This window comes from Phodopus roborovskii, unplaced genomic scaffold (genome assembly GCF_943737965.1).
Source record: "Phodopus roborovskii unplaced genomic scaffold, PHOROB, whole genome shotgun sequence".
Classification (NCBI taxonomy): Eukaryota; Metazoa; Chordata; class Mammalia; order Rodentia; family Cricetidae; genus Phodopus; species Phodopus roborovskii.
The window spans coordinates 8,764,163-8,789,656 of NW_026126602.1; the positions used below are offsets into that span (position 1 = coordinate 8,764,163).

Genomic DNA, 25,494 nt, shown 5'->3' on the forward strand with positions numbered 1-25,494 from the left:
ATCCCTGCACCTGTTGGGAGAATGGCTCCGGGCAGCATCACTCCTGTCTGATGCCTCCTCTTCAGTACTGAAAGGTGTGTGCCTCAGGACCAAGGTCCTGCATTGCTTCATCAAGGACTTTCATAAAGGATGCTAGGGGTCTGGGGTTATCTCAATGACAGATACTCTTAACTGCTTGATGAGACAAAGCCCACTATTGTGCTTACAATGCCCTTGTGAACATCAAGAGAGGGAAGAGGTAACTGGTGTCTCAGTATTATAAAAACAATTTCACTAGATTGATTACACACCTGTAACCTCAGCAGTCAGAACAGTGAGGCAGTAAGATCACAAGTTCAAAGCCAGCCTGAGCTACATAACAAGTTTCAAGCCAGCCTTTCAATACAGACGAGGTCCTTTTTCAAATGGCAAACAAGCAACAGTTTGACCTTGCAGGCCCCTCAGGTCACCCCAGGATTTGACCCACACTTTGAGAATGCTAGAGTAAGTAAAAGGAAATGATGCAACCTTTGCTTCCGCCTCTGAATTCCAGACAGACTGGACGGTCTGCTCATGGCCTTGTCCTGCCCTGCATGTAGCTCTCAACTCAAGCCATTTTATTGCCCTGGAATTGCTTCTGGGAGTCCCAACCACACCCCGTTCTCTCCTGTGACACCTGCTCTCTCCTGAAAGAATGAAAAGGCAGTGCTCACATGCACTGAGAAGTTTCTGGCTCTGGGTGCTGCTCTGACTGTCTCACTTCAGAAAGCCAGTGTGGCCTCAGAAGCCCCATGAAGTTAGCAGTTGTGTGCAAGTTGCTGGACCTTCGAGCCTCCCTTTCCTGGTTTATTGTAGCAGGGATAGCTCTATCTGCACCTGGAGGGTGTGTTAAATAAGGTATATACATAGCCTTATATACAGCATAAGACCCAGCATATAGAAACAGGGGTCTTGTCTATTCTGCTAGTATATGAGTGAGTTCCTTGAGGATAAGCCTTTTGTCCCACTTAATGTTTTTCCCCTTGAAATGCTAAGATAGCCCCACCTTCAAGTAAGCACACCCAAGTGTAAGTTACATTTATAGACATTATATACATTATAGACATTATAGATGCCTTAGCATCTCAGTGTCATCTCTCTCCCTTATTAAAAAACAAAAACAAAAAAACACTGTTCTTGCCAGAGCCCTGAAGTGCATGGAAACCATACCTTTGGTATCATTTCATGATTCCAAGTCAAGGCCTTAACTACTGTCTGAGAATTTCTATTGCTGTGACAAAATACCATGTCCAAAAAGCAAGTTGGGGAGGAAAGGGTCTATTTAACTTATACTGCCAGATCATGGTCCATCATTGAAAGAAGTCAGGACAGGGACTCAAATAGGGCAGGATCTGGGAGGCAGGAGCTAATGCAGAAGCCATGGAGGGATTCCTATGGAATAGGGCCACCCACAGTAGGAATGGCTTCCTGCCTCAGCATAATCAATATAATCTCCCACCAGACATGCACACAGACCAACTTAATCTAAACAGCTCCTCATTCAGATGCCTTTCCCAGGTGAGTCTAGATTGTGGCAAATTGACTGTTAAGAGTAACCATCATAGGGCTGAAGAGATGGCTCAGGGGTTAAGAACACTGGCTGCTCTTTCAGAGGTCCTGAGTTCAATTCCTAGCAACCACATGGTGGCTCACAACCATCTATAGTGGGATCTGATACCCTCTTCTGGCATTTATGCAGGTAGAACACTCATATACAATGGATAGGTAGGTAGGTAGGTAGGTAGGTAGGTAGGTAGGTAGGTAGGTAGGTAGGTAGGTAGATAGATAGATAGATAGATAACTGGTAGAATGAGGACCTGGCCAGTGACAAATGCTGGGCAGAGGTCTGTGCACAGCTGTGCTCCTGGAATGCCCCTCCGCCTGGTGCTCCTCTGATTTGTCTCCAAGAAGCTTTGAGTGTTTTCCTGGACCACTCACCAGGGGCTTGTCACCCACCAGTCCTGGGCATGCCAAGTACCAGGAGTGAAGAACTGAGCCTGGGGCCTCAAGCCTGCTCTTGGTCTCTCTCCCCAGTACAGGTCCCCCTTCTGCCAGTTCCTGCATCTGTGGGGCTGAGTGTGTACACACACCAGTGGACAGGTGCTTATGGGGAGAATGCTTTTTTCTTTCTGCAGCCACCCAACTGCTTTGCTCAAGTCAAGTGTGGGTTGCCTTCATGATTGGCCACTTTAGTGATCCAGGATGGTAGTTATGGATTTGAGCAGTGATCAAGTTAACAAACACTCCACCATATCAGTTTAGGCATCGGGAGCTGGGGGGGGGGGAGGGGGGACAAGGACTCTGTAACTCTGTGATTCTTCTCCAGCCACTTGTCACAGGTGAGACACCAAGAATTAAGTAATGATTGCTGAATTGACATATTTAGGAATCTAAAGTAAGAATCAACTTGTTTATGTGTTCCTCAGCTTTTGAATTAAAGTCTTCCACCAAAAGGAAAGTTTCTCTGCTTGAACACTGCCTGCCCCCAAAGCCTCCTGTGGTCCTCAGAGGTGACTTCTCATCTCCATCAGACATTTTGGCTAACACAGCTCTGAGAGGCTGCTTTTGAAAACTGGTCCAGCAGACTAGGTGCTGCAGAGATCAAGGGCTGTGTTTTCTTCCACTTTGTACCTTTGTGCTCAGCATAGGGCCTAGAACAAAAGAGGTGTAGGAAGCCTGTGGCTTTGAAGGAGTCTCCAAAGTAAAGAGAGTCAGAAAGTGCTGGCAGAGAGAGGATGTGCTGGGAGCTGAGTGGAACTGTCCTCCAGTAACTAACATTGGGGAGAGAACAGCACATGGTACAGAGAAGGCTGGCGGAGGCCAGAATGGCCTACCCCTGGAGGTCATGATGCGGGCAAAGGGCATTCAATGCTTTTGTTGCCACAGCCAGCTGATGGCCCACCTTCCTTTTGAAGATAGTGAAACCATTTCTAGTTTTGATTGGTGCTTAGCAAGTGATGGCTCAAGTGATGCCAGGTTTTCTGTTTCCAAGCAGGGAGGTAGAGAACCAGAGATAAGTCAGACAAAAATGACAGGGATGGGATTGGAGAAGAGAAGAGTGGGCACTTGTAGGGGAAGCCACGGGCTAGGCGAGGGCTGTTGGGACACAGAGAACATGCTGAAGGTAGACCCAGGACACGACTAGGTCTTCCCGTGACCACTTCTATACTGTGTACATCTCTTGCAACTCCAGTCTTACCATTTCTTTGTGTTCCAGGGCTCGACAGTGGCTAGAGAAGCTAGTGACAAAGAAAAGGTAAGCACCATGATGTCTTCTCACTGTCCGGGATGGACAGTGCCTCTGTTCATTCTTCTCATAATTCAGCACTGTGGTTCCTTCCATGCTGCTGTGGCTGCTGCTGCTGCTGCTTCCAGCACAGGCCGCACCCCCTGCAGCCTAGGAATGCATGCCTTTATCCCCTTGCTCGGTGGCTAAATGATGCTGTATTACTAGTTGTGTGTGCAGTTGAGAAATGTGGGTCATAGGCAGCCTGCTTTGTACAGACAGGGTCGCCTATACTGTAGCTGAAATGGAAACTCCAGCTCAGAATGTGGGAATCAGGGTTTGAGGAACTGGGGTCCCAAGACCTCTTTGACCCAAGTAGTCACGTGTGACCCTGACTGTGTTCTCTGCCACTCTATTCATTTTCTCAGCCATTACATATTGACTTGGGTGAGCTTCAAATTCCTTTTCAAGTATACAGTGGTAAGATGAGATCAGAGTTGGTTTTGCTTTTGAAAATGAAGGATGAAAAGACTACATCTTTGTGTCTCTTGGCCGATTGTAAATCAAATGATACTTGAATCTCATTTGCTTTCATTTACAAAATTACAAACTTGAAGGGTCAGTCTGTAGGGGACATTATATAGAGGCCTTTCAGTTTTGAAGGTTAAAAATATAACATTTCAGTATTGGTAAATAAGATAGGGGCTGAGGTAGGATTGATAAAGCAGAAAGAGAAATTGGTTAGATGTTAGTTGAAACACTCCAAGTTTAAACTGAACATGTGTGTTTATGTTTTATAAAATACACTAGATGTTAACAGGAAACAGTTCATGAAGTTTATAGTTGGGATCATTTGCAGAAGTCTTCCTGAGAGACCCAAGTTTTAAGTCGGTTTGAAGACTGTAACTAGTTCCGATTGGTAGGTTGAGACATGAAGAATCGGATCCAATTTTATTAAAAGTCAGTCACTTGGGGGAGAAAGGGAAAATGAGGACTATGTGATTACATACATGCTGGAAAGACTTTGAACAACTGTAGCAGGTTAGGCAGAGAGAGGTCATTTGCATCTGCTGGGTTATGACAGAAGAACAGGTGAATGAGTAGGCATTAGAGGCATGATTTAATGAAAGACCAGAAATAAGATTTGGGCCGTTAAATTTAAAAAATAAGTAAATAAAACTGACATGCTAGGTCAGATAAGGGGAAAACTGGTTTCATATGTGATTCCTTTTCAAGATCAAAATACTTTAAATTAAAAAAAAAAAAAAGAATTTGGAAAATAGCTTCCTGAATGTAGCCCAGGTTGATAGATCTAAACTAGCCCAGATTGACACATTGATCAGATTGACAGATTGGGTGAAAACTTGCCTGGACTCTTAAGTATTTTCTACATACCAGCCTCAGGAGGGTCTTTACAATACCCCATTTAAAGCTAAACTCAAGAATTTTAAATTTTCTATTAAGTTCTTATAGAATATTATTTTGTTTCAAATTGAATTTTATGAATTTGCACATCTACTCTGCTGTGTTCATTCAGAAGTGTGTACATGTGAACGCACGAATGTGTGTGTTTTCATGGTTACTGACCAGCTTCAGGAACTGAAATAATGGGTCACTCAGCCACATCTGAACTGAAATAATGGGTCACTCAGCCACATCCTGCAAGGGTACTGCTATTAGTAGGAAATGGTGTTGTCATGTGAGGAACCTCAAGGGCTGCTTGACTATGTAGCCAAGGAGCCCAACTCAGGCTGGAAGGGACCAGACAAGAACAGGCTTCCTGGGGGAGTTGATTTGGAGGAAGCTGAAAGATAGAAGGAAGAGCTGAAAGGAAGAGCAGCAAGCTGCAGAGTGGGAGGGGGACTTAGTGGGTTGGCTGGAGGGGGAGACAAGTTACAGGGGAGATCCAGGCCAGTTGGGAGACCAGTGCGCTAACTCAAGGTGGGGCCTGGGTTTGACTGGTGGACATGGCTGGCCGCACCACAGACAGATTTGTCATGAGAAACAGAGCAAATTTGTTCATTTGGATGAAATGTAGGAGGTGACTAGGACAGGGAGTGTCTAAAGGGAGGCTGTGAAGGACAACTCCCCACACTTCATATTTGGCCAGAGGATTTGGCCACACTTCAGAGTGAACTCCATGAAGCAGGGAACAGCAGGCAAAAGACTTTGAAATCCAAATTTAGCACCAGCACAGAGATGCCCACAGGCAGATGTGGCTCAGCAAGGGTCATATATATATATATATATATATATATGGTAGAGGAAAGATGGTATGTCTGTCACCAGGGAAGAGAGTCCTGCAACAGCCAGCCACAGTTGGCCACAGCCAGATGAGCAAGAGTATGAACCATTCACTCAGATATCTGTTGGGCATGTGTGGTAAGCAGACATTTTGCCAGTCTGTAGAGGATATGCCCCAAGAGTTGGTGAGTAGGAGCAGAAGCCAGACTGCAGTGGTAAGGAAGTATGGCTGTCCTTTGTGTTTTTACTGTGCACTAATGAGTGTGCATTTTTACACTTCATTCAAGCCACCTTGAAGATGCTAACAATCAGCAAAAATAACTGTTAATTTACAGGTTGCTAAGTGAGCATTTCTGTCAAGCAAGCAACTATTTAGCTTTTAGTACAGAAGTCTTCAGCGATTGAATATCATGGAGAATTTTAACATTGAGAGAAAATATGTAATTATTTAAAGAGTAACACATAAAATCCTGCATCATAGCTACAGAGTGGCCTAGGCAAGAACACATGGACAAGGCAACAGCTTTACTCCATAGCAGTTTGTGGGTCTCTCTTACATGTACTCGCACACGCGCATGCGCACGCACACACACACACACACACACACACACACACACACACACACACACACCTACCTTTGGTTGCCAAGTCCCTCGAGACTATGTCCAGCAGCATTGGTTTTGGTATCTTCAGGCTCAGTCTACAAGGGCTGCTCCAGCAATAACCAAGACAGACATTTGTAGCCAATGGTTATACAAGGGAAAGCCACTAGCCTCTGATGCTTTATAGCTGTGACACTTCCTTAGCTACATGGAATATCTGTCCCTGGTCTCCTCTGAAGTGCTCTAGGACAACCTACTTTCCAGAAGCCAGCAGTAGCTACAGGTTTCCTTCCCTTCACCCTACAGCTCTTCAGCCCCTTCACAGTAAGCAGAAACCTGAGTACAGAATGTAGTTCAACAGAAATTCATTTTCTTCAACCCCCAGCTAGAATGCTCCTTTGCCTCTGGTGTGGGTAAATGGCCAGTGTTGCTCTCGAGATTGCTCCTGAAGGTTGTGAGATCCAGCAGGGCTTGTGGGTGTGAGAGATCAGAGCCCAACTATGTGCCCAGCTGAGACCCAGAAGCTGTAAACTCTGAGCATGTCACACAGCTCCTGGCTCTTTCTCAGTCACTTCTCCCCAACCCCACCCTCCTTAAAGGGCCAGCCTTTTCAGGCCCCCTCTTCCCAACCCCAATCCCTGAAAGGGACTAGAGCATGACCTAGTCCTCAGGTCCTGCAGCTGTCTGTCTGTACCCTCTTAACTAGCCTCAAACCTAGGCTTCTCATTGTTGGCACAGGCAGAAACCTTCTCTTCCCCTGGGATTTATTTCTATGCTAATATTGCTGTGTTGGCATGCAGGAGACTATCTCAAGTTTAATATGCATCTGATCATATTATCTTTAGTTAAGACAGTGGTTACTTCCTTTGAGTCAATGGGGTTATTTCACAAGTGGGTTCAATACCAACCTAAGGCCATACAGTTAAGGAGTCACAGAGCCCCAGGGGCTTTAGCCCCAGAGCTCCTGTGCCTAACCACAGTGCATAACTGCCTTCTCAATGTTTGGGTCTCACTCTATCTTCTGTCCTTTTCTTAAAGGACATACAATTTTAAATCATGAAAATGAAAAAGAAAATTAGCTACATTAACCAAAGCATGAAGGCTAAAACAATTTCACCCAGGGTCTTAAACATTTTCTTTTCTTTTTTCTTTTTTTTTTTTTTTTTTTTTTTTTTTTGTAATTAAGTAAATGGCCTGGTTTCAGAGTATTTTAGCAAACAACCCAGTTGTGTGTACCTTTCACCTAAAGAGTCTGAGCATTTTTCACGAATGAGTTCAGTGTTTGATTTGGTACACACACAGTCCTTGGCCCTGTGACTCCTGCTCTGGGAACACTGCAGTCATTAACACTCTTGCTTTGAGAAATACCCCAGAGCTTTGCACTGTGTTGGAGATTTGGGTATCTAACAGTTCTTCCTCCAAAGATCAGAGGCTTTCTAGGGCTACCTCACCCATCCATGTACCTTTCAGATTCTAACTGGGAAGAGAAGGGAAAGAACTTGCACATAAGGGATGCAAAGGCAATCACAACTAACAGTCACCCAGTAGAGTGTAGCTGCTGGGGAGAGAGGTAGAGTGGCTCTGCTATCTGGGAGTTTACTGATAACCTGGAAATACTCACTTACAATCAGTTAGTGGGATATACTGCCATAGTTGAACTCTGACGTACTGGGCTTTTAGGATATTTTTTTAACTGCTTTTCTTTATCCCCCCCCCCCAGCTATTGGTTTTACTTCCTTCCATGATCAGTTAATAATTTTGACTCTTCTTTAAAAAGTATAGCATTCTGGGGGTTCATGAATAAAACCTTAAACACCTTTAGAATGATCACTGTTACCTGTGGTTTGAAGTACTTGGGGAAGGCTGAAGATGCTCTATTTCCTCTATTGTAGACTCTTAGAAAGAAAAACTAGCAACTGTCGTTGTAATTGATGCATGACACTGTCCTGTACAGAAAGATTGCCGATATGCAAGCCCCCTTCCCAGGCTCTGGCTGGCACAGCTTAATTAGTGAGCTCAATTCTTCCCTCCTCCAGGCTTCCTTCACTGGAGTCATTATTTAATTTCCCGTACTTTTAACTTGTTGATGACAAGTTTTGAAACTGTCATTTTCAATGTTTAGTGATATAGGTGCAGACAAGTCCCATCCCTTGGATTTCATCTTGACACATAATTAGTGTGATTTGCATTAGCATAATAATGGAGATGAACTGGAGGAGATAAAGTCCCTGTATTCTAACAATAATGGAATTACTTTTATGGCAACAAGTATCAGAACATGCATGTACAGATGTCTAGATTTTTTTTTTAAATGGGAACAGTCCTTAAAAATAATTGTCAAATTCTGACAGCTGCTATGACTTGTTTTATTCCCTAATTCTTTTCTTTTTAGTGGAAGGGCATCTTCCATTCATGACTCCAGCAGTTTCACCCCCTCTAAATGAGACAGAGAAATGTGAATCTCCCTGGTGGTTGATCTTTTCACAGCTGCGCTCCAATTCCAGTGTGACATCAAATTACTAATTATAGCTGAGCGGACTGCTTTTTACAAATGACAGTTTTAGCATGCTGCCAGCTAGCCAGCTCCACAGCAGGGACTCTGGGGGAGTAAAAGGAAATGTAACTGGACTCACTTGATCTCCAGGGGATTTGACCTGACTCTTTAACAAGCCAGTTCTAGTGAGAGAGAGTCCCGGGGATTTGCACAAATATGCATTTTGCTCATCATCCTGCACAGTTCTCCAAACTCAGGTCTGATTTTTCTTGGGTACAGTGAATCCTGTGTGATGGGAGTCAGAGAATCAGAATAAGGATATCCCTTTTAACGCACCACCTTTTCTCTGGACCCATTTGGAAGAAAGCAGCTGCCTGGCAATTGGCATTTCCAGAGCGCTATTGGCAATAATCATCGTTGATAATGGGCTACGGAAAGCCTCCTTGTTGATTCTTATTTATATGAATTGCACTGGCAATTAAAAGGCTGCCTCTGGCTCTGACATTTTACCTATTACTGGCTGAAGGTTTCATAGAATTGATCATTAATACCCTCCCATCTAAAAGTGCTTTCCCAAACTAGTTTTCAGCATTTCTTTTGAGGTCTTTAAGTGGTCCCCCATTATAATTAATACCTACTCCTATCTATTCCTTACAGTTTTAGGCAAGATAAGAAGGGTGCCAGGTCTCTGAGCAAGATACAGCACAGCAGTGTACCATCAGGAAATCCTTCTCCAACATGCCTTTCCACTCGGAGTGTGATGTCAGCTCAGGGGAGATTGTTGGGGACTTCAACTCTCCAAATAGCTAATGCTTTAACATATTCTGTATTTTCCCTCTTCTACTCATACTCTTACACAACAGTAGATATTTTCCTTCTTTAGTGGCATGAGGAAACACCCAAAGGGCAGGGTATAGTTTCCCTTCAGAGCAAAAGCACAAATTATTTCACAGGCCTTAATATTTTCCCCCCTGCAATATTGACCATCAACCCCAAGGCCTAATGTATGCAAAGCAGGCACTCTACTGTTGAGTTCCTTCCCCTGGCACAACACTTAAAGACAACAGCAGGAACTTCAGTCCTGTAAAGCAGAGATGTTTTATAAAATAAAAATGAATTTGGTACTAAAGGCAGCTGAGTCCAGCTTTAAAACCAAACAAGGAAATGCCAGAAATGGAAGTGGAAGGTTTAGCAGTAGGTCATATGTTTTTTAAAAGAAAGAAAGAAAGAAAGAAAGAAAGAAAGAAAGAAAGAAAGAGAGAGAGAGGAGGGGGGAGAAGAAAGAAAGAAGGAAGGAAGAAGGAAAAACGGAAGAAGGAAGGAAGAAGGAAAAACGGAAGAAGGAAGGAAGAAAGGAAGAAGGAAAAAGGGAAGAAGGAAGGAAGGAAGAAAGGAAGGGAGATTTGATTGGACCATTGGTTCTTTCTTCTGGGTTTTGTGGAATCTCTGGTTTTAAATAAAGCCTGTCTGGAACTTCCTTTGGAAATACTGGTCAACAGCAGACCACATTTAGTCAGCACTTAATAGTCAGCAAATTTACACTTGTTCTATGAAAACCTTAAAGTGATTGATACTATTGATGGATAAACCTTCTGAAACATTATATAAGCACATGTCTAAGTTATCCCCTTAGGAGACCGAGGAAAGTGTATTCTGGAAAGTGGTGTTGTTTTATTTGTGTTACATGTAGAAATGGAACCCAAGGGTCCCTTGCATGCTAGACAAGTGCTCTATGGCTGAGCTGGATCCTGTGCTTACACGTAGAGATTTCCAGCTTTTAATTTACTTGTAACTGTTCCTGACTGGTAAGCCTAGCAGAGGACCTCATGCAGTGAGTCTCATGAGCATCCACCAGATTTCGCACACATGCTAGCATTGAAATCGCCCAGCATTTTTGACATTGAATGCTGTGTGAAGTTGAATTTCCTTGGGTTCACTTGCCTTCCCCTGGAGGGAACTGAGCTGAGCATCGGAAGTACACACAGAGCTCTGCTATTCAATGTGGGAAGTCCTATAAGCCAGCTTGCTTCTAGCTGAAGTTAGGGTAGAAAGAAGTGTGTGGGCTGAGTTTAAGCCAGCCTGCTGCAGAAGTGCAATTCTCACAGCATAAGTAGAGACCTTTACAATGTTCATGTTAAATCAGAATCAAGAGAACTTTAGAAACGTCCTGAGTTTTCAGGCTATAACATTTCTAATACAACAGTAGATACTCATGTCATAGAATCTTTTGACCAAATTTAAACAAACTTTTTCAAATAAATATTATTCTGTTCATTTTAGATTTTTATTATTTTAGTTATGTGCATATATAGGTGTCTCACACAGTGAGTTGGCTCCTTACTGCCAAGCCAACTCTTCAGCTCCTAGTACAAACCTATTTTGAGGTCCTGTTTTGTAGGTCTTGGAGACCCTTTTTACTTATGGAGACATTGTTACTTCCATGGCTACTTAATATTCATTAAAATGTGGAAGTTTTTGTAGCACAAATAATAAAAACACAGAGACAGATACTTGGGTTTAAGCTGAAGATCAGAAAAACAAAGCTGCAGAGTTCTTAACTCTGCCAAGACTGGGTGATCTTATCCTCAGCAAGACTTCGGTCTGCCTGCCCTGTACTGTCTCAGTCTGTATATTCCTCTCTGGTGCTGGGATTGAAGACATGCACTACCACCGCCCAGCATCTGTGGCTGACTAGTGTGGCTGCCACGGTTAAAGGTGTGTGCCACCACTGCCTGGCCTCTATGGCTAACTAATGTGGCTAGCTTTGCACTCTGATCTTCAGGCAAGCTTTATTTGTTAGATCATAAACAAAATATCACCACAGATTTTCTTGTTGGTTAGTTAGATGTTTGGGGTTTTTTTTTTTTTTTTTTTCATTGTTTTTTGTTTTCGTGTTTTTTGTTTTGTTTTGTTTTTCCCTACAGGATTTCTCTGCATAGTCCTGGCTGTCTTGGAACTCACTTTGTAGACCAGTCTGGCCTCAAACTCAGAGATCTGCCTGCCCCTGTCTCCCAAGTGCTGGGATTAAAGGTGTGGGCCACCATGCCCAGCTCTGAAAGTATTTTTAGGTAATAAAATTTTCTTTTTTACATTTTAGCTTAAGATACTTAGAAAAAATAGCACATAGCTAGAACTTAGCAGTTCTAAATAGCAATATGACAGTAAAACTTACCCAGCTTTTTGCTTTTAATTAATTTCATGGATATGATGAGGTATATTTGTTTCTGAATTTGACATATAAACAGAGATTCCAAACAAATTGTGAAACTCCTATCCAGATGCTGGTAACAGATGTGTACATTCTCTTTGTTTCCATTGTGAGTGTTAGAAGTTAGAAGGGTCTACTAGGCCATTTCCCAAGCTAGGTACTTACATCAACGTCTGCCTCTGGGAGAGGAAGGTCATTACGTATAATCGTGTGGGAAAGCACCTGTTATCTTGCCTCTTCTCAGTGAACTTCACCCACATTCACTAATTTGCCTTTTCATGTATCAAATTTGTGGCTTAGCTGTTTGGGGAAGCGGAACTGATTTTATTATAAATTCCTAGCATCTCTTGTTACCCAAAATTGATACCATGCATGTGATGTTATTTCATCACACTGCTTTTATCCTGACTGCAGTACAAGGATTACCTATATTCTCCCTTACAGGGACAGTTCTGGGGAGTTTTCTACTTTATAGACTGATGTTTTTTGTTTTTTTGTTTTTTTTTTATGACTAACACAGAATGTTATTCTGTGTCACAAGTTTATTTTCATTTAGGTGCTCTCAAAATAACAAGTAAATTGGGAACGTAGGCAGTCTCTGGCATGGCACAGCAGTGACAACATGTTTTTGAAGTTTTGTGTTCACCTTGAAGTGTCCCAGTAGTAGCCTTCAAAGACACACCAAATAGCCATCTTTGACATTGAGGCTTACAGTAAAACTAAGTAAGCACATCAAACAGAAACTCATTTCGTTCTAAAATACAAGTCCTTTAATCGCAACGTACAATGATACATCTAATCCTCTACATTAAAACCTTCTGGTACCAAATCCTGTTTGCATTAAACACTCAAGTGTGACCAAGGCACTTGTCATCCCAGTAATGTTTGTATGCAGACTGAAACAAAGGCATGACTCCGTGTTATGTAATTGTGGGCTTTGTGCACTTTAATTTTAAGAAATATGTATTTCTCACTTAACTAATGCTAATAGCCATTTAGAATACAGTTGACTGTTTTGTACAAAATATAGAACAAAAATAAAATGCAATACTGTTTTAGTTTGAATTCTGTATGTTTTAGAGTTATAGTTGTGTCTGTAGACACAAATTTAATTTTTGTAGTAATTTTTAAATTGTCATCTGAAAGATAACTCAAATTTTTTAATTGAACCCAAGAGCCATATAACTTCTCATCTTACAAGCTTTAAAATGAATTGTTCATTAAACTCTGTACAAATGACAGTAGTTGTACATACACATGAATGTGTATATGTGCTATTAACCCTTATTTGAAAAACTTACTTTCATTAAATTATGTTGGTAAAAAAAATTATATTGGTTAAAAAATCTGATATTTTTGGTATTCTGACATTCTGTAAAAAGTCCTAAAAATTTTATATTTAAACATAAAAGGCTAAGTAATATGAAACAAATTTTGAGGCCTTGCTTTTTACCTCGTGTCTGCCCAGTTCCCCCTGGGAGGCATGTGGATGGAGTGTCCTCTCCTTTTGCTGAGGTTATCACCTTTCCCGGGTGTGTCTGCATCGCTTCCACATTGTCTCCTAAGCCACCCAGGGAGGAGTGTGGCCATGCCTAAAATTGAAAGTGCTGTTTTGAACATCTTAAAGTCTCAAACCTCTGGCTGAAAACAATCTCACCCAGAAGGACCATTTATCTCCCTTACTGAGTGAGCCATAGGGAATAAGAATTAATCAAGGACTCACCCACTTGCTGAGTGTGGTGCAGACACCCCTGCCCCACTTCCTTTGTCTCTTATATATGCCATCCTGACCCTGATCAATATCGCTACATAGTCTGCTCCTCACTGGAGGAGGGCACAGGCCTGCTGAGAGAGCTCAGTGCTGTGCTTTAACAAAAGCCAGACGCTTTCACTGTTTGTAGAGGCGGTGTCCTTCAGTGGCTCATAGCAAGTTCAGTGTTCCCGGAGAACACACTACTCCTATGAATCAATTTGTAGCTCCCTTAAACGTCAGGTCTGTTTTCTGGCCACTAAGCATGGACTTCTGCTTTAGGTCAGCAAACTAGCAATCACTAAATCACAAACTACGGTGAGGGACTCACCAAGGGAACCCAAACAATAGAAAGTAACACAAGAAGAAAAGAAATCAGCAAATCTCTGTCTTTGGTTGTATGTATAAAAAGCATTACATTTTATTCCATAGACTTAATAAATATTGCATAAATTTAAATAATTACTCTAAGAAGTTAACTTAGCTAATTTTCACTATATGACCACATCCTATTCTTACTTGAGTTTCCAGTTATTTTGTTCATTTGTTTGTTTGTTTTCTCTTTTTAAAGATTATTAGTAGGATTTTCTACTGGCTAACCTCTGCTGCAGGTCTCAGGTTTTCTAACCAGGGAGGCAGAGTTCAGGTTGACAAGTGTGTGGAGGGGGGGTGAGGGGGAATGGTGTCACTGGCGTCACTGAGGCAGGGCAGTGTCTCCATGGCTGCATCTGTCCAGTGTGTTCTTTGCCACTGTGTGCTCTAGACAATACCACTTGCATACACTGAATTTGTCAGCCCCACCAATGGTTCACCTTGGTCATAAAGTGCTGCATTGCAAATCCACATGCAACATGAGACTAGTGAGTAAAAACAGAAAACAAAGGAAATCTTAAGTAAGCAGAGTCCATGTCTTCCATGGCCTAAGGTAAAAGAGCCTGGTCCTTTCAAACACCAGGAAGGAAAAGAGAGGGGAGCAGAGAGAAAGCAAACTCAGTGTACCATTGTGAGCAGTCCCTGTATGTTGCCTTTCCATTCACACACTAACACTATGACATAGCTATAGTTATTTATTCCCATTACTCGGCTGAAGAAATGGTTTGGAGTTGACCAAGTAGCTGGTCCAAGTCATGGCTGGTGAGACAATGCTTAATGTGATATCTTTTAGAAAAGAAGATAACTTTGCTCAGGATTTTAGACAAAAGTCTAAAGGAGCCATGCCTGAAAACATGACAAGCATATACTGCTCCATGCCTTTGACTAGTGTAATCCTCATGACAACCCTCTACAAGTCATAGGAAGTGAGACTTGTCCAAAGACACACAGCTAATATTTAGACAAGCTAAGATCAACCTAGCAGCTAGCCTGGGTGTGGCTGTATCCAGAGCCATGGGCTTTAATCTATATCCCCTGGGTGGACGTGGACGTGTAGAGAGTCAACCCATGGCCCAGAATCTTCCAGCATGCAAGCCAAGGACCACATACAGACATAGGAGTGTTGGATGGTGCGGGAGGAGGGTCCCTCTGGGTATGTCTTTAGCCATGCTTATGTGTTTGTACATCACAGTGACGGAGACACCGTATCTTGAATCCAGCCCTTGTCTTGCCTGCACTGAGTGGATCTGGATGTGGGTGTATTCCTAAGCATTGTTTTAGGGAGAGCATTTGGAAGAGGGGCTTTTGCCCACCAGTATTGTTCTGCCTTCTCCCCCAGCTGCCTTGCTGAGGACCTGCCATTGCCTCTTGATCCTTTCAATAATCCCTAAGTCATTTAACCAATCTGGTTGCCCTTTTTTGAACTTGATCCAATCTAAATACATCCTTAGTGCCTGTGAAATTCACAAGCAGGCTTAGTAATACAGTATACGGTATCCAGAGTTTTATGAGGTAGGATTAGACCTTTCCCTGTCACATGAGGGAATTGTGCTGGGGTAAGCTTGGAATGGCATTCATCTTCATTAATGTGACTTGTGTCACAAACACCTCCAGTGTGTAAATTTACTACGTCACCTGCACATCATCTCAGTCCTCAAATGTCCCACAAAAACATCTTTCTCCTTTTCTTACAAATAAAAATGAGTTATAGAACCATAGTGGAACCTTAATCCCTAACACTCTGCAGCTCACACCTCCTAACCCCAAAGCATAACTACACAAAAACATTCTAACTGACTACCTGGAAACTCTCAGTCCCAGACTCCTCGGCTTCATGGGGAGTTCGCGCTGCTACTTGGGAGCCTTTCCCCCACCCCATTAAAGTGGGGTGTTTCCTCTTACTGTTTTCAGAGTGAAAGTGACACTTGCTAAAACTAATGTGTTTGTGTTTCATTCACCTCAAAACACTATTTGGAAAGCTGGGATGATATTCCAGTGGATAAAGTGCCTTGCAAACAGGAGAACCTGAGTTCAGATCCCTAGTAACATTTAAAAGCCAGGCATGGTGGTATGCTTCTGTAACCCTGCACTCTAGGGGAGACATGAGGGTCTCCAAAGCCTGCACACACATACACACACACAGTCCTCGTGTTTACAGTTCTAAGTGCAGTACAGCTACCATTTGTCTTCTGAAGGAAGATGCCCGGGTTTTTATTTCTAACAGTTATTACGTTATTTTTCAATGTGCATCTGAAACTCCTCTTTGAGAGACCCATACCCATGCTTTTGTGTGTGTTCTACTTCTGAGTGCCTGTTTCTCCTAACCCTTCTGCTTGAGCTTATATTAAAGTATCTTTATTAGTACCTTCTCCTCCCCCCAAAAAATTGGACTCTAACTCAGCAAACAAGATTATGAAAGCACATCTCAGTCTAATCAGTTTTTTGGGGGTTGTTTTGTTTTTTGTTTTTTTTTTTCTACACAGGGTTTCTCTGTGTATCTCTGGATGTCCTGGAACTCACTGCAGACTGGCCTCAAACTCACAGAGACCCACCTGCCTCTGCCTCCCAAGTACTGGGATTATGCCACCATGCCCAGATCACACTCTAATCTTATCACCTGGCTCCATTCCAGGTCTGTGTTTTCCAACTTCCCATACAAGAGGACAAACTCCTTTACAGCAGGAGCTTTTGCATACACTGTAGCATCCCTGTGTGTGCCGGTAATTCAGGAACTGCCTGCTGAGTAGAAAGCAGCCTGGAATTTATGAGACTTGCCAAACTTTCTTTCATAAAGAGAATTATGTTGATGACAATTCCAGTCACAAAATGGCCAAAAAGTTCTCTTCTCAAAGTGAAGCAAAATAGGCAAAGTTAATAATTTAGAAGTGCATGATACATATATACATATACTTGTCTATTGGTCGATGTGTGTCTGCGTACTCTTTATAAAGTGAGAGGGAGACATGTACCATTCAGACATTTGAAGAGTTAGGTTAAGATATGTCTGAAAAAGGACCATTTGGGGCTCAGCATTAGGCCAAAAAGGGTAGTATATTACAGTGGATTCCTTGAAGCTGAAAGGAATAATCTATGGTTAGCAGAAAGAAATTGGGGTGAAGGAGGTAGCTTGGCCTTTGACTCTTCCCAGAGTACAGATTGCACGAAGTACATTCCACATAATCTTAAAACTAGATGTCTGTGTTCTATATGCCTCGGCACAGGTCAATGCTTATTCTCTGCTGTAACCCACACTTCGAGCTTCTCCAGCCCTTGTGCATTGGTGAACAGAAGTGTGGTCACCCACCTGCTCGTTCTCCTGGTTACTTGTAAAGGGTAAAATTTCCCAGCTTAACCCACTGTCTGTCACAAGATTATTTCTTTGGCTTTATCCAGTGGGAATTCCCCTCCTGGTGTAGTGGAGAGTAGCAAGGCGTTGACCAACAACTGCCAAGTCTCAGGTTGCATGCACGCAGCTGATGGACGGGACTTTGTACAATAGAGGGCTTCCCATATAATACTCCAGGAATATGTGTTCAATACTTAGATAGTTTCTTGTAAGAAAGTGAACCTAAGAAAGCCATCAGGCTCATGATGGAAATCATGAAGTGTCACAGGTCACAGGTAGGGAACGTACCATCCCCTGATTCCCAGTAGGGATGCTCCCAGTAGTGACAGCCTACTAGTTTCCCTGATGTTATTAAGCCACCTTATACTTTATTGCCCCTGCCTAGGTGGGCAGAGCAAACTTCAGTGTCCAGGTTGGGGAGAACATGTGGCTTTTAGGCTTTGTTCAAGCTCTTCCTTCTTCTTCTCGTTTGTTCTAGGCCAAAGAGCTGCCAACTTTAAAGGATAATGACTTCATTAATGAGGGTCAAAAGATTTATATTGATGACAACGACAAAAAGATATTCCTGGAAAAACTGAAAAAGGATGTCGAGGTAAGAAAAACCAATAGGAAGGATATGCCACTGTATCACCAACTATGCTGACTTTTAATCCATCTTTTTAAATCCATAATGTAGGCAAAAACGTATATCTTCTACATTAGCCATGGCTCACATATAGATAGACCCCATGTTACAGGATCTGGTTTGAATATGGAGTGTATCAAGTCAAGATGACAAAAACCAGAGAGCCCTGATGTCCCCTGCCTTTGGTAGTGAATATAGCCTACCCTCAGCAACCAGTATGGGAAGGGCATGAATACCAGAGCACATCAAACAGAAACACTGGCAACTCAGAGTCGGGTACTCTTCCCTCTGAATCATATCTCCACGTTGGTATACACAACCTCACCTTAGTTCACTGTTTCCACCAGCTATGCTGACAGCAAGAGGCCAAAGAGCCAGCCTTGCCATGCCAAAGGACCCGCTTGGAGCAGTATGGATACATTGTCCTTGGTGAGGGTGGCAAGAAATAGGACCCATTGTTCCAATGAACTTTTAGCATATTATGAGAGAGGTTTATTCATAATACTGCTTTCTTTAAGGAAGAAGAAAAAAAAAACCTCTTCTTATCATTTTGTTTAGCTTTCCTGTTTGGCTTCCTTATTTAATTCTGCTAGAAGTGAACTTGGGACTGGGTAGGGCGGTTATTTTCTTGTCATTTGTCGAGTTACAAGACAGTTTAATGAGAATTTTAATGTAGACAATTACTCTCTGGGTTTCTCTTGGCTGTTACTTTTGTTCGTGTATGTGCCTTTTTCTTTTTACTTTGAAACACTGTTCCCTATATACCAAGATCTACTACCTGGAGAAAGACATTGTAGAAAGATTTTCTTTCTCATGTCATTAAACACAAACAATTTGAAAGGACGAATGCCAGGCATTTGATTCCTCGTGAAGACCCAGCAGTGACTGAGTTTGCATCTCTTAATCTTCTATAGCTTTTTCACTGCAAGACACTTAGGCTTATTTTCAGTTACCTTTAGGTAATTTAACTACAGTTTTTTTTTTTTCTATTAACCTCCATGGGTATACATATGTAGATTAGTTATTGCAAAGTAAGTAGTTTGGGTTTGTTTTTTGTTTAAGTAAGGTGTTTGCTTTTCTCACGTAACTTTTTTTCTCTCTTTTATAATAAACAGTCATTTTGCTTGGCCTTCAGTACTTGCTTTAAATATATACATTAGCTAAGTTTCTCCTATTTACTTGAGAATCAACTTGATCTACCTGATAATTAAGAATTGTAGCCTAGAGGAAACAATTTCTTTGGGATTTTCACTTCCTAATAAAGAAATCTCTGATCCTGAGAATGATACTTTCTTAGCAATTATGGTAAGTAGTTCTTAGGATGATCTGTGAGCTGTGCAAAGATCTTGTTTTCTTTTTTTCTTTCTCTTGGCTGCACACCACTGAGGTAGTAAGCTTCCAGGAGATGTTAACCTGGGAAGTTCAGACTTAGGATCAAATTCTGAGGATGCTCAATGCTTTTGTTGTCTTTAGTAATGCTGTTGATTGGAGGATTCCATAGGTTAACCCTGTATGTGACTCTCACACACAAATAGCCCTTTGGGGGCAATGGAGGCAGAGCATAAAGTGTTCATTCATTTAAAGTTTTTCTCCATGGCTGATAACAGTGTCTTTACTTTTGAAACCATGCAAAAGCATCATTAAACTTTAAAGCAGATAATTATGGTGAAACAACTTGACATCGTCTTGATACTAGACTAGCATTTCTTTTTTCATGAGTTCCATGCTTTCTAATTTTGACCACTGGCCTGACTGCTAAAATTTCAAGTAGGCATACCTGCATGTTATATATGTTTGTGTGTTTCCATGCTCATGAATGAGTGTCTGTGTGTGTTCCTAGTTTTATTTCATTTCATTTCCATAAACTCTTTATGAATTTAAGCCAGGCATAATGTTGCACTCCTCAGTACACAGAGGCAGGTGGATCTCTGTGAGTTCAAGGCCAGCCTAGTCTACAGAGGGAGTCACAGGTCAGCTAAATACACACAGCAAGACCTTACCTCAAAACAGGACAAAAGTTAGGAAGAAGCAAAGAAGGTTAGAGTTTATTATAACTCAGTAAATGGTTTGTGTTTTTCTTTCAAAAAAAATAATAATTGTCATTTGGGAATCTATTCTAAATTATTTTTTATTTAATTCCCTGCGATAGAAATCCCCTTTTGTTCATATATATGCCAGTCAGGATCCAGTAGTCTAGATAGCTTTCATATATGCATTCAGTGCATATATATAAGCCCTTTCCTGGGGGAGGGGGGGAGATAAAGAATCTTGGGAAGAACAAAACTCCCTTCTGTTTTCTTCTTGCTTCTTGTCAACTCAATTTCTGACAAAAAGGAAAATTGGTGACACTGAGACCCCATATGTCACACAGCTTAAATCTGTGTTCTCCCGAGTGTCTGGGAGAACTTCTCAGTGTTATGGGCAACAACCATGGCGATGCATACAGGCTTTGGGGATTGGGGTGGGGAGCATGTATGGAACATGTAGTCCTTCCCATAAAGTTACCTTTTTTGAGCCTTAACACACCTTCTTCTGTCCAAGTGCTGTTACTGTCCTTCTCTGACCAAGGGGAAATTGAGTCCAGAGACCCTGAGAGACAGCTACTGAACCAGGTCATGATTTAAATGCTCAGAGTCCACACTCCTAACTACACTGACTTGAAATGTAAACTGGGACTATGATAGCACAGCCAAGACTTGGTGTTCTGAAAAGACTCTAAAGGAGATGACTACAGTTTCTACTCTAATATAATTTTTATTAATTTTTTGAGAATTTTACAAGGATTGCAGTTTTTAACGATGTGGGAAAATCCCTGATGGGAATTTTGGTTCACTACATATGTAGTTGGGAGGTGGGGTTGAGAAGGTAAATCCATTTATGACTGCTGAGACTAGTTTAACCTGCCTCGTTACCACATGGCCTGGTAGAGGAGTTGGCTTCAGTACTCTCTAAATCATGAGGAAGATGCTGGCTCCAGGAGTTAACACAGGCTGAGGGGGTGAATCCATGATGGACTATGTACTTTGCATATACAAGGCGCTGGGTTCAAAACCAAGCACCAAAAAGAAAATTAAAATATATGTATTTGGCATAATGAGGAATTTATATAAAGGAATCAGATTAGATTGGATCTTATGAGAGGAAAACAATAGATAAAGCAGAGGCCTAACAGCACAAGGCTTGTAAAGAAAGGCAGGCAGGGACCTAAGGAGTTCTGAGTCTGTGCACTTTGAAATATTATATATTTCTAAAATAAATACATGTGGTAAACCAGGCATGGTGGTTTGCGCCTTAATCCCCACACTCAAGAGGCAGAGGTGGGTAGATGGCTATGACTTTGAGGCCAGCCTATTCTACAGACTGAGCTCCAGGCCAGCCAAGACTACATAATAAGACCCCACCTCAAAATTAATTAATTAATTAATTAATTAAAATAAGAAGCTTAAAGGGATGAGTGGGGGAGGGTAGAGTAGCTATGTCTTGCATTTCCTGCATTCACAGGCAACAGTCCCACAATAAAGTCCTGATCTGTAGCCTTTCTTCTCTTTCTGCCTGTGGGCTCATACTATGATTTCTTGTTGGGACTCTCCTCCACCCACAGAGTTTTGGTTTTACTGGCCAGCGCATTCCACTCAGCCACCAAAGTGTTAGGAGTCTCTCCCACATGCTTTTCCTCTAGACTCATACCTGTCTTCACACTTAATTTGTATAGACTGGTTCCTCCTGGCCTAGCATAGCACAGGCGTGCTCTTTGTATGTGAAAGAACACTTCCTCTAATCTCACCAGTGCATCAGCAAGAGTGATGGCAACTTCTCAAGGAGTCGTGGCCATCTACCTTTTGTAGCCTGGACTCTATGCAGAGCCAGCCAGCAGATGGGCTGCTTAGCCTGCTCTCAGTTAGGCAGGCCACACTTCAGTGGATCAATTAGAGCATCGCACGTCATGTATCTGTGCGTATCCAATTAATTAAGAAATTGAAAGGGAGAAGAAAGAACATGAAAAGTCAAAGAACTTGACAGATGGGAGGGGCCAGACCTACAGCTAGGTCTTGCCTCACCAGACACTGTAGCCCTGTCTAGAAAGGTGTGGGGGAGGGGCAGTCCCTCCACCCCCACCCCACACATCTCATGGGAAACAGAGCACCATAGCACCCTTATCAGCCAGGTGTGGAAGTGGAATGGGTACAGAGAGAATGTGGTATTTACAGGAGCACTGACACCCTTCGATCACTGGTTGATGGGGACATATGGGCTTTTACTTATTGGTGACAGACAGCATGATAATTATCTGCTATGAGTATGCTGGATTTCCAAGTGCTTTCTAGAAAGCTACTGGGAGCTCTGCTGGAAGCTCCCTGGGCACTTCCTGGTTCTACCCATTAGCCATTCTTCATTGTTGGGATAAGCCCCACCCCCCCTATTCCCAGGGCTCTTCCCTGATAGCAGCTTGTGCTCCTAGGAGTTCTGTTTCTTCTATATAATATAATAGATGCCAGTCTCAGAAGCCGGCTTTGTATTTGGGGATGGACTGGAATAATCCTAGCTCCAAACTCTCCTGAAATGAGAGGGAACTACCTAAGAATGTTGGAACCACATAAAGTAGGCTCACTGGTCCCCATCAGCCTTCTGCTGATGGAGCCTCCCCCAATATGTGTTCCCATCCTAAATTCTTTGAATCTTAGCAGCTGGTAAGTTGTAACCGGCCTGTCCCCTCCCCCAGTTCCTTGCACAGTTAAAACTCATGGACTACAGCCTCCTGGTGGGAATCCACGATGTGGAACGAGCAGAGCAAGAGGAGGTGGAGTATGAGGAGAACGATGGGGAAGAGGAAGGAGAGAGTGATGGCACCCACCCAATCGGGACTCCGCCCGACAGTCCTGGAAATACACTCAACAGCTCACCACCTCTGGCTCCTGGCGAGTTCGATGCAAACATTGATGTTTATGCAATTAAATGCCATGAAAGTAAGCTCAGTGCTATTGACTTTTTCTGCCTATAAAGTGGTTTAATTTCTGCCCCATGATCTATCAGTAATTCTGACCCTAGTTACGAGGGTACTGCCATTCAGGACTCCTTCTGAGTCAAATGCATTGATATCGGACAGTCATATGTGTTTAAAGGGAACAATATTTCCTCATGTTAAAGGATGAAGAAAATGACAAACCATTTTTTTGTTGCCTAGTTTTGTTTTGTTCTTCAGACAGGGTTTCTCTGTGCTGCCTTGGCTGTCCTGGAACTCACTCTGTAGACCAAATTATATATGCAATTTTTTGAACATTTTTTCCTTGCCAGGCTCATGTATCCCAGAGGTTAAGACGGGAGGATCACAAGTTCAAAACCTGCCTGAGCAATTCAACAAGAGCCTGTCTCAAAGTGAAAGATGGTCTGTGGCTGTAGCTCATTGGTAGAGCACTTGTCTGACATGTGTAAGCCCCCAGGTTCATGTCCCAAGACAGAAGCTGGAAAAACTAGGTTGGCTTTCTTTTAAGTAAATCCAGTATGCCACAGATCTGTCCTGAGTGAGGCAAGTATGTGCAGCCCACTGTGCCCCTCAGGTGGCCTTCCTGTGGAACTGACTTATCATCACATAGCCTGCTTTTCAGGGGTAGCGAGGCAGACACAGTGAGAGTCACAGCCCCTTTTGCTGTCCCCGTGATGAGATCTGTCACCCTCTTCCACAGAGTCAAACCCGTCTCAATCCTCAGAGTCTAGGTGTTTGGTTGTCTGCTTTCTACTTCAGCTACATGTCCATGGCAAAATATTTCACTGAGAGGATAAAAAATACCCAGCTTATTTAAATAATAAAACAGGAAATTTGTGCAACTATGCCCTCCCCTTTTTTAACTTGGCATATCAGCCAAGCAGGTTTTGGGTTGTATTATACTGTATTTTTAAATTTACCCACTAAAATCATTCCTTAAGTATAAGAAAATTGGATATAATTGAGTATACATTCCTTACTATTCATAATTGAAATATGTTTTTTGAAACTATGTAGAAAGAGATAATAAAGGCATCAAGTCCTTTATTCGGTTCTGATAATTCTGTCCAAGGAGAAATATACAGTGTCTGGTGGTAGGAAGAGATTAACAAGTGCAATTAATTCTATTTGTTTTACAGAAAACTGTAAGAATATCAATTCTGTTTACACAAATAGTATACTGTCATTAAAGAAATGCAGATTAGGAAACAAAATGAAAGTCTGCAGATCACAGCCTTCTCGCACTATTCTGGCTTCCCAGTGCTTTTATTTGGTACAGGGGACCAACCCGGTTGTGGTTTCTGTGTTCCTTCACTTCAGTCTCCCTCCCCAAGTAGCTTGTGCCTTTCCACATGTTGTCACATGTCCCACAGCCTCTGCTCTCCTCCCTTTCCAGACTCACCTAGAAAAGAGGTGTACTTCATGGCAATTATTGACATTCTTACTCATTATGATGCAAAAAAGAAAGCTGCCCACGCTGCAAAAACTGTTAAACATGGCGTAAGTACTGGCTCCCTCACTTCACCCTTCGCCCACGGGTCTCTGGCGCTGTCTGTGGCATGTGAACACTTTTTGCCATTCTGCCTAGCTGTTCTCAGTTCTGCAGTGATGACTGTCTGGGGGTGAGGTATCAACATAACCAGGTAACACCAGCCCCAGTATGGGCTCTCACCTTGGCTTAGGCTCAGCCTTTTGCACAGGAGTTCATAGCCCTGTGCATCTGTAGATTCTTCCATGTTTGAAAAAGACCCCAAAGATGAACATATTTAAGATAGTTCAAGGTTTTCATAGGAAATGTTCCAGCCTGAAGCAGGGTACTCCAGAATGTTCAGGGTTATATTTATTTTCTCAGGATAGTGATAATAATAACATATACCTTTATTATTATCATTATTATTATTAGTTTTTGCTACAGAGATCTTTTGAGTATAAGACCAGCATTTTAAGCATTTTAAATCTACCCTCATCACTCACCATGCATGCTCCAAATCCTCACTGATCCAGGAATATCATTGAATCCCCATGAAAAGCCTGTGGGGAGATTCCAGTATGTTTTCCTTCTCCCCCATTTTTAGGAAAGTACTACAGGGTTTTACACCAAAACTTTTTCTACACAGGGCTATGCAAGGCCATTAGTGTGTGAGCATATAATGTAACTTGAATATATTCCCACTTACACTCCGCTGGGGTACCCTCTCTTTTCCAGTGGAGAAACTGAGAGTGACAGCCCCAGGATAACTTCCAGAAGTTTGACACGGTAGTTCACACCTTCTGTGTGAGGCAGGAGGATTGGGGGTTTCAGGGTGCCCGAAGCTACATAGGGAGACTCTATTTTAATCTAAGGAAAGTGGAGTGCATTGGAGGGTTTTGAGTAGAAAGGTAATGTCTTAAATGTGACTAGTTTGGGGGAAGGGGTGTTTTAAGATTTATTTCTTTTCATTTGGTGTGTGTGTGTGTGTGTGTGTGTGTGTGTGTGTGTGTGTTTTGCCTGCATGTATATCTGTGTATACCACATGCATCCATGATACCTGCAGAAACAAGAAGAGAGTTTTGGCTCCGTGGAGTTGGAGTTATAGACACTTGTAAGCTGTCATGTGGGTGCTGGGAATAAAACCTGGGTCCTCTGGA

General features: G+C 42.4%; 1 protein-coding gene across 3 annotated transcripts in view; it reads left to right on the top strand.

The window, feature by feature from the left end:
* The window catches only part of Pip4k2a (phosphatidylinositol-5-phosphate 4-kinase type 2 alpha), a 158,727-nt gene that overhangs the window by 130,583 nt on the left and 2,650 nt on the right, over positions 1 to 25,494 (top strand). For all 3 annotated transcript variants that reach the window (XM_051205604.1, XM_051205603.1, XM_051205605.1), the window contains 4 exons: positions 3,236 to 3,274; positions 17,739 to 17,852; positions 22,606 to 22,849; positions 24,263 to 24,366. In XM_051205604.1, the coding sequence (XP_051061561.1) occupies positions 3,236 to 3,274; positions 17,739 to 17,852; positions 22,606 to 22,849; positions 24,263 to 24,366 (501 nt within the window). The remainder of the gene's footprint in view (positions 1 to 3,235; positions 3,275 to 17,738; positions 17,853 to 22,605; positions 22,850 to 24,262; positions 24,367 to 25,494) is intronic.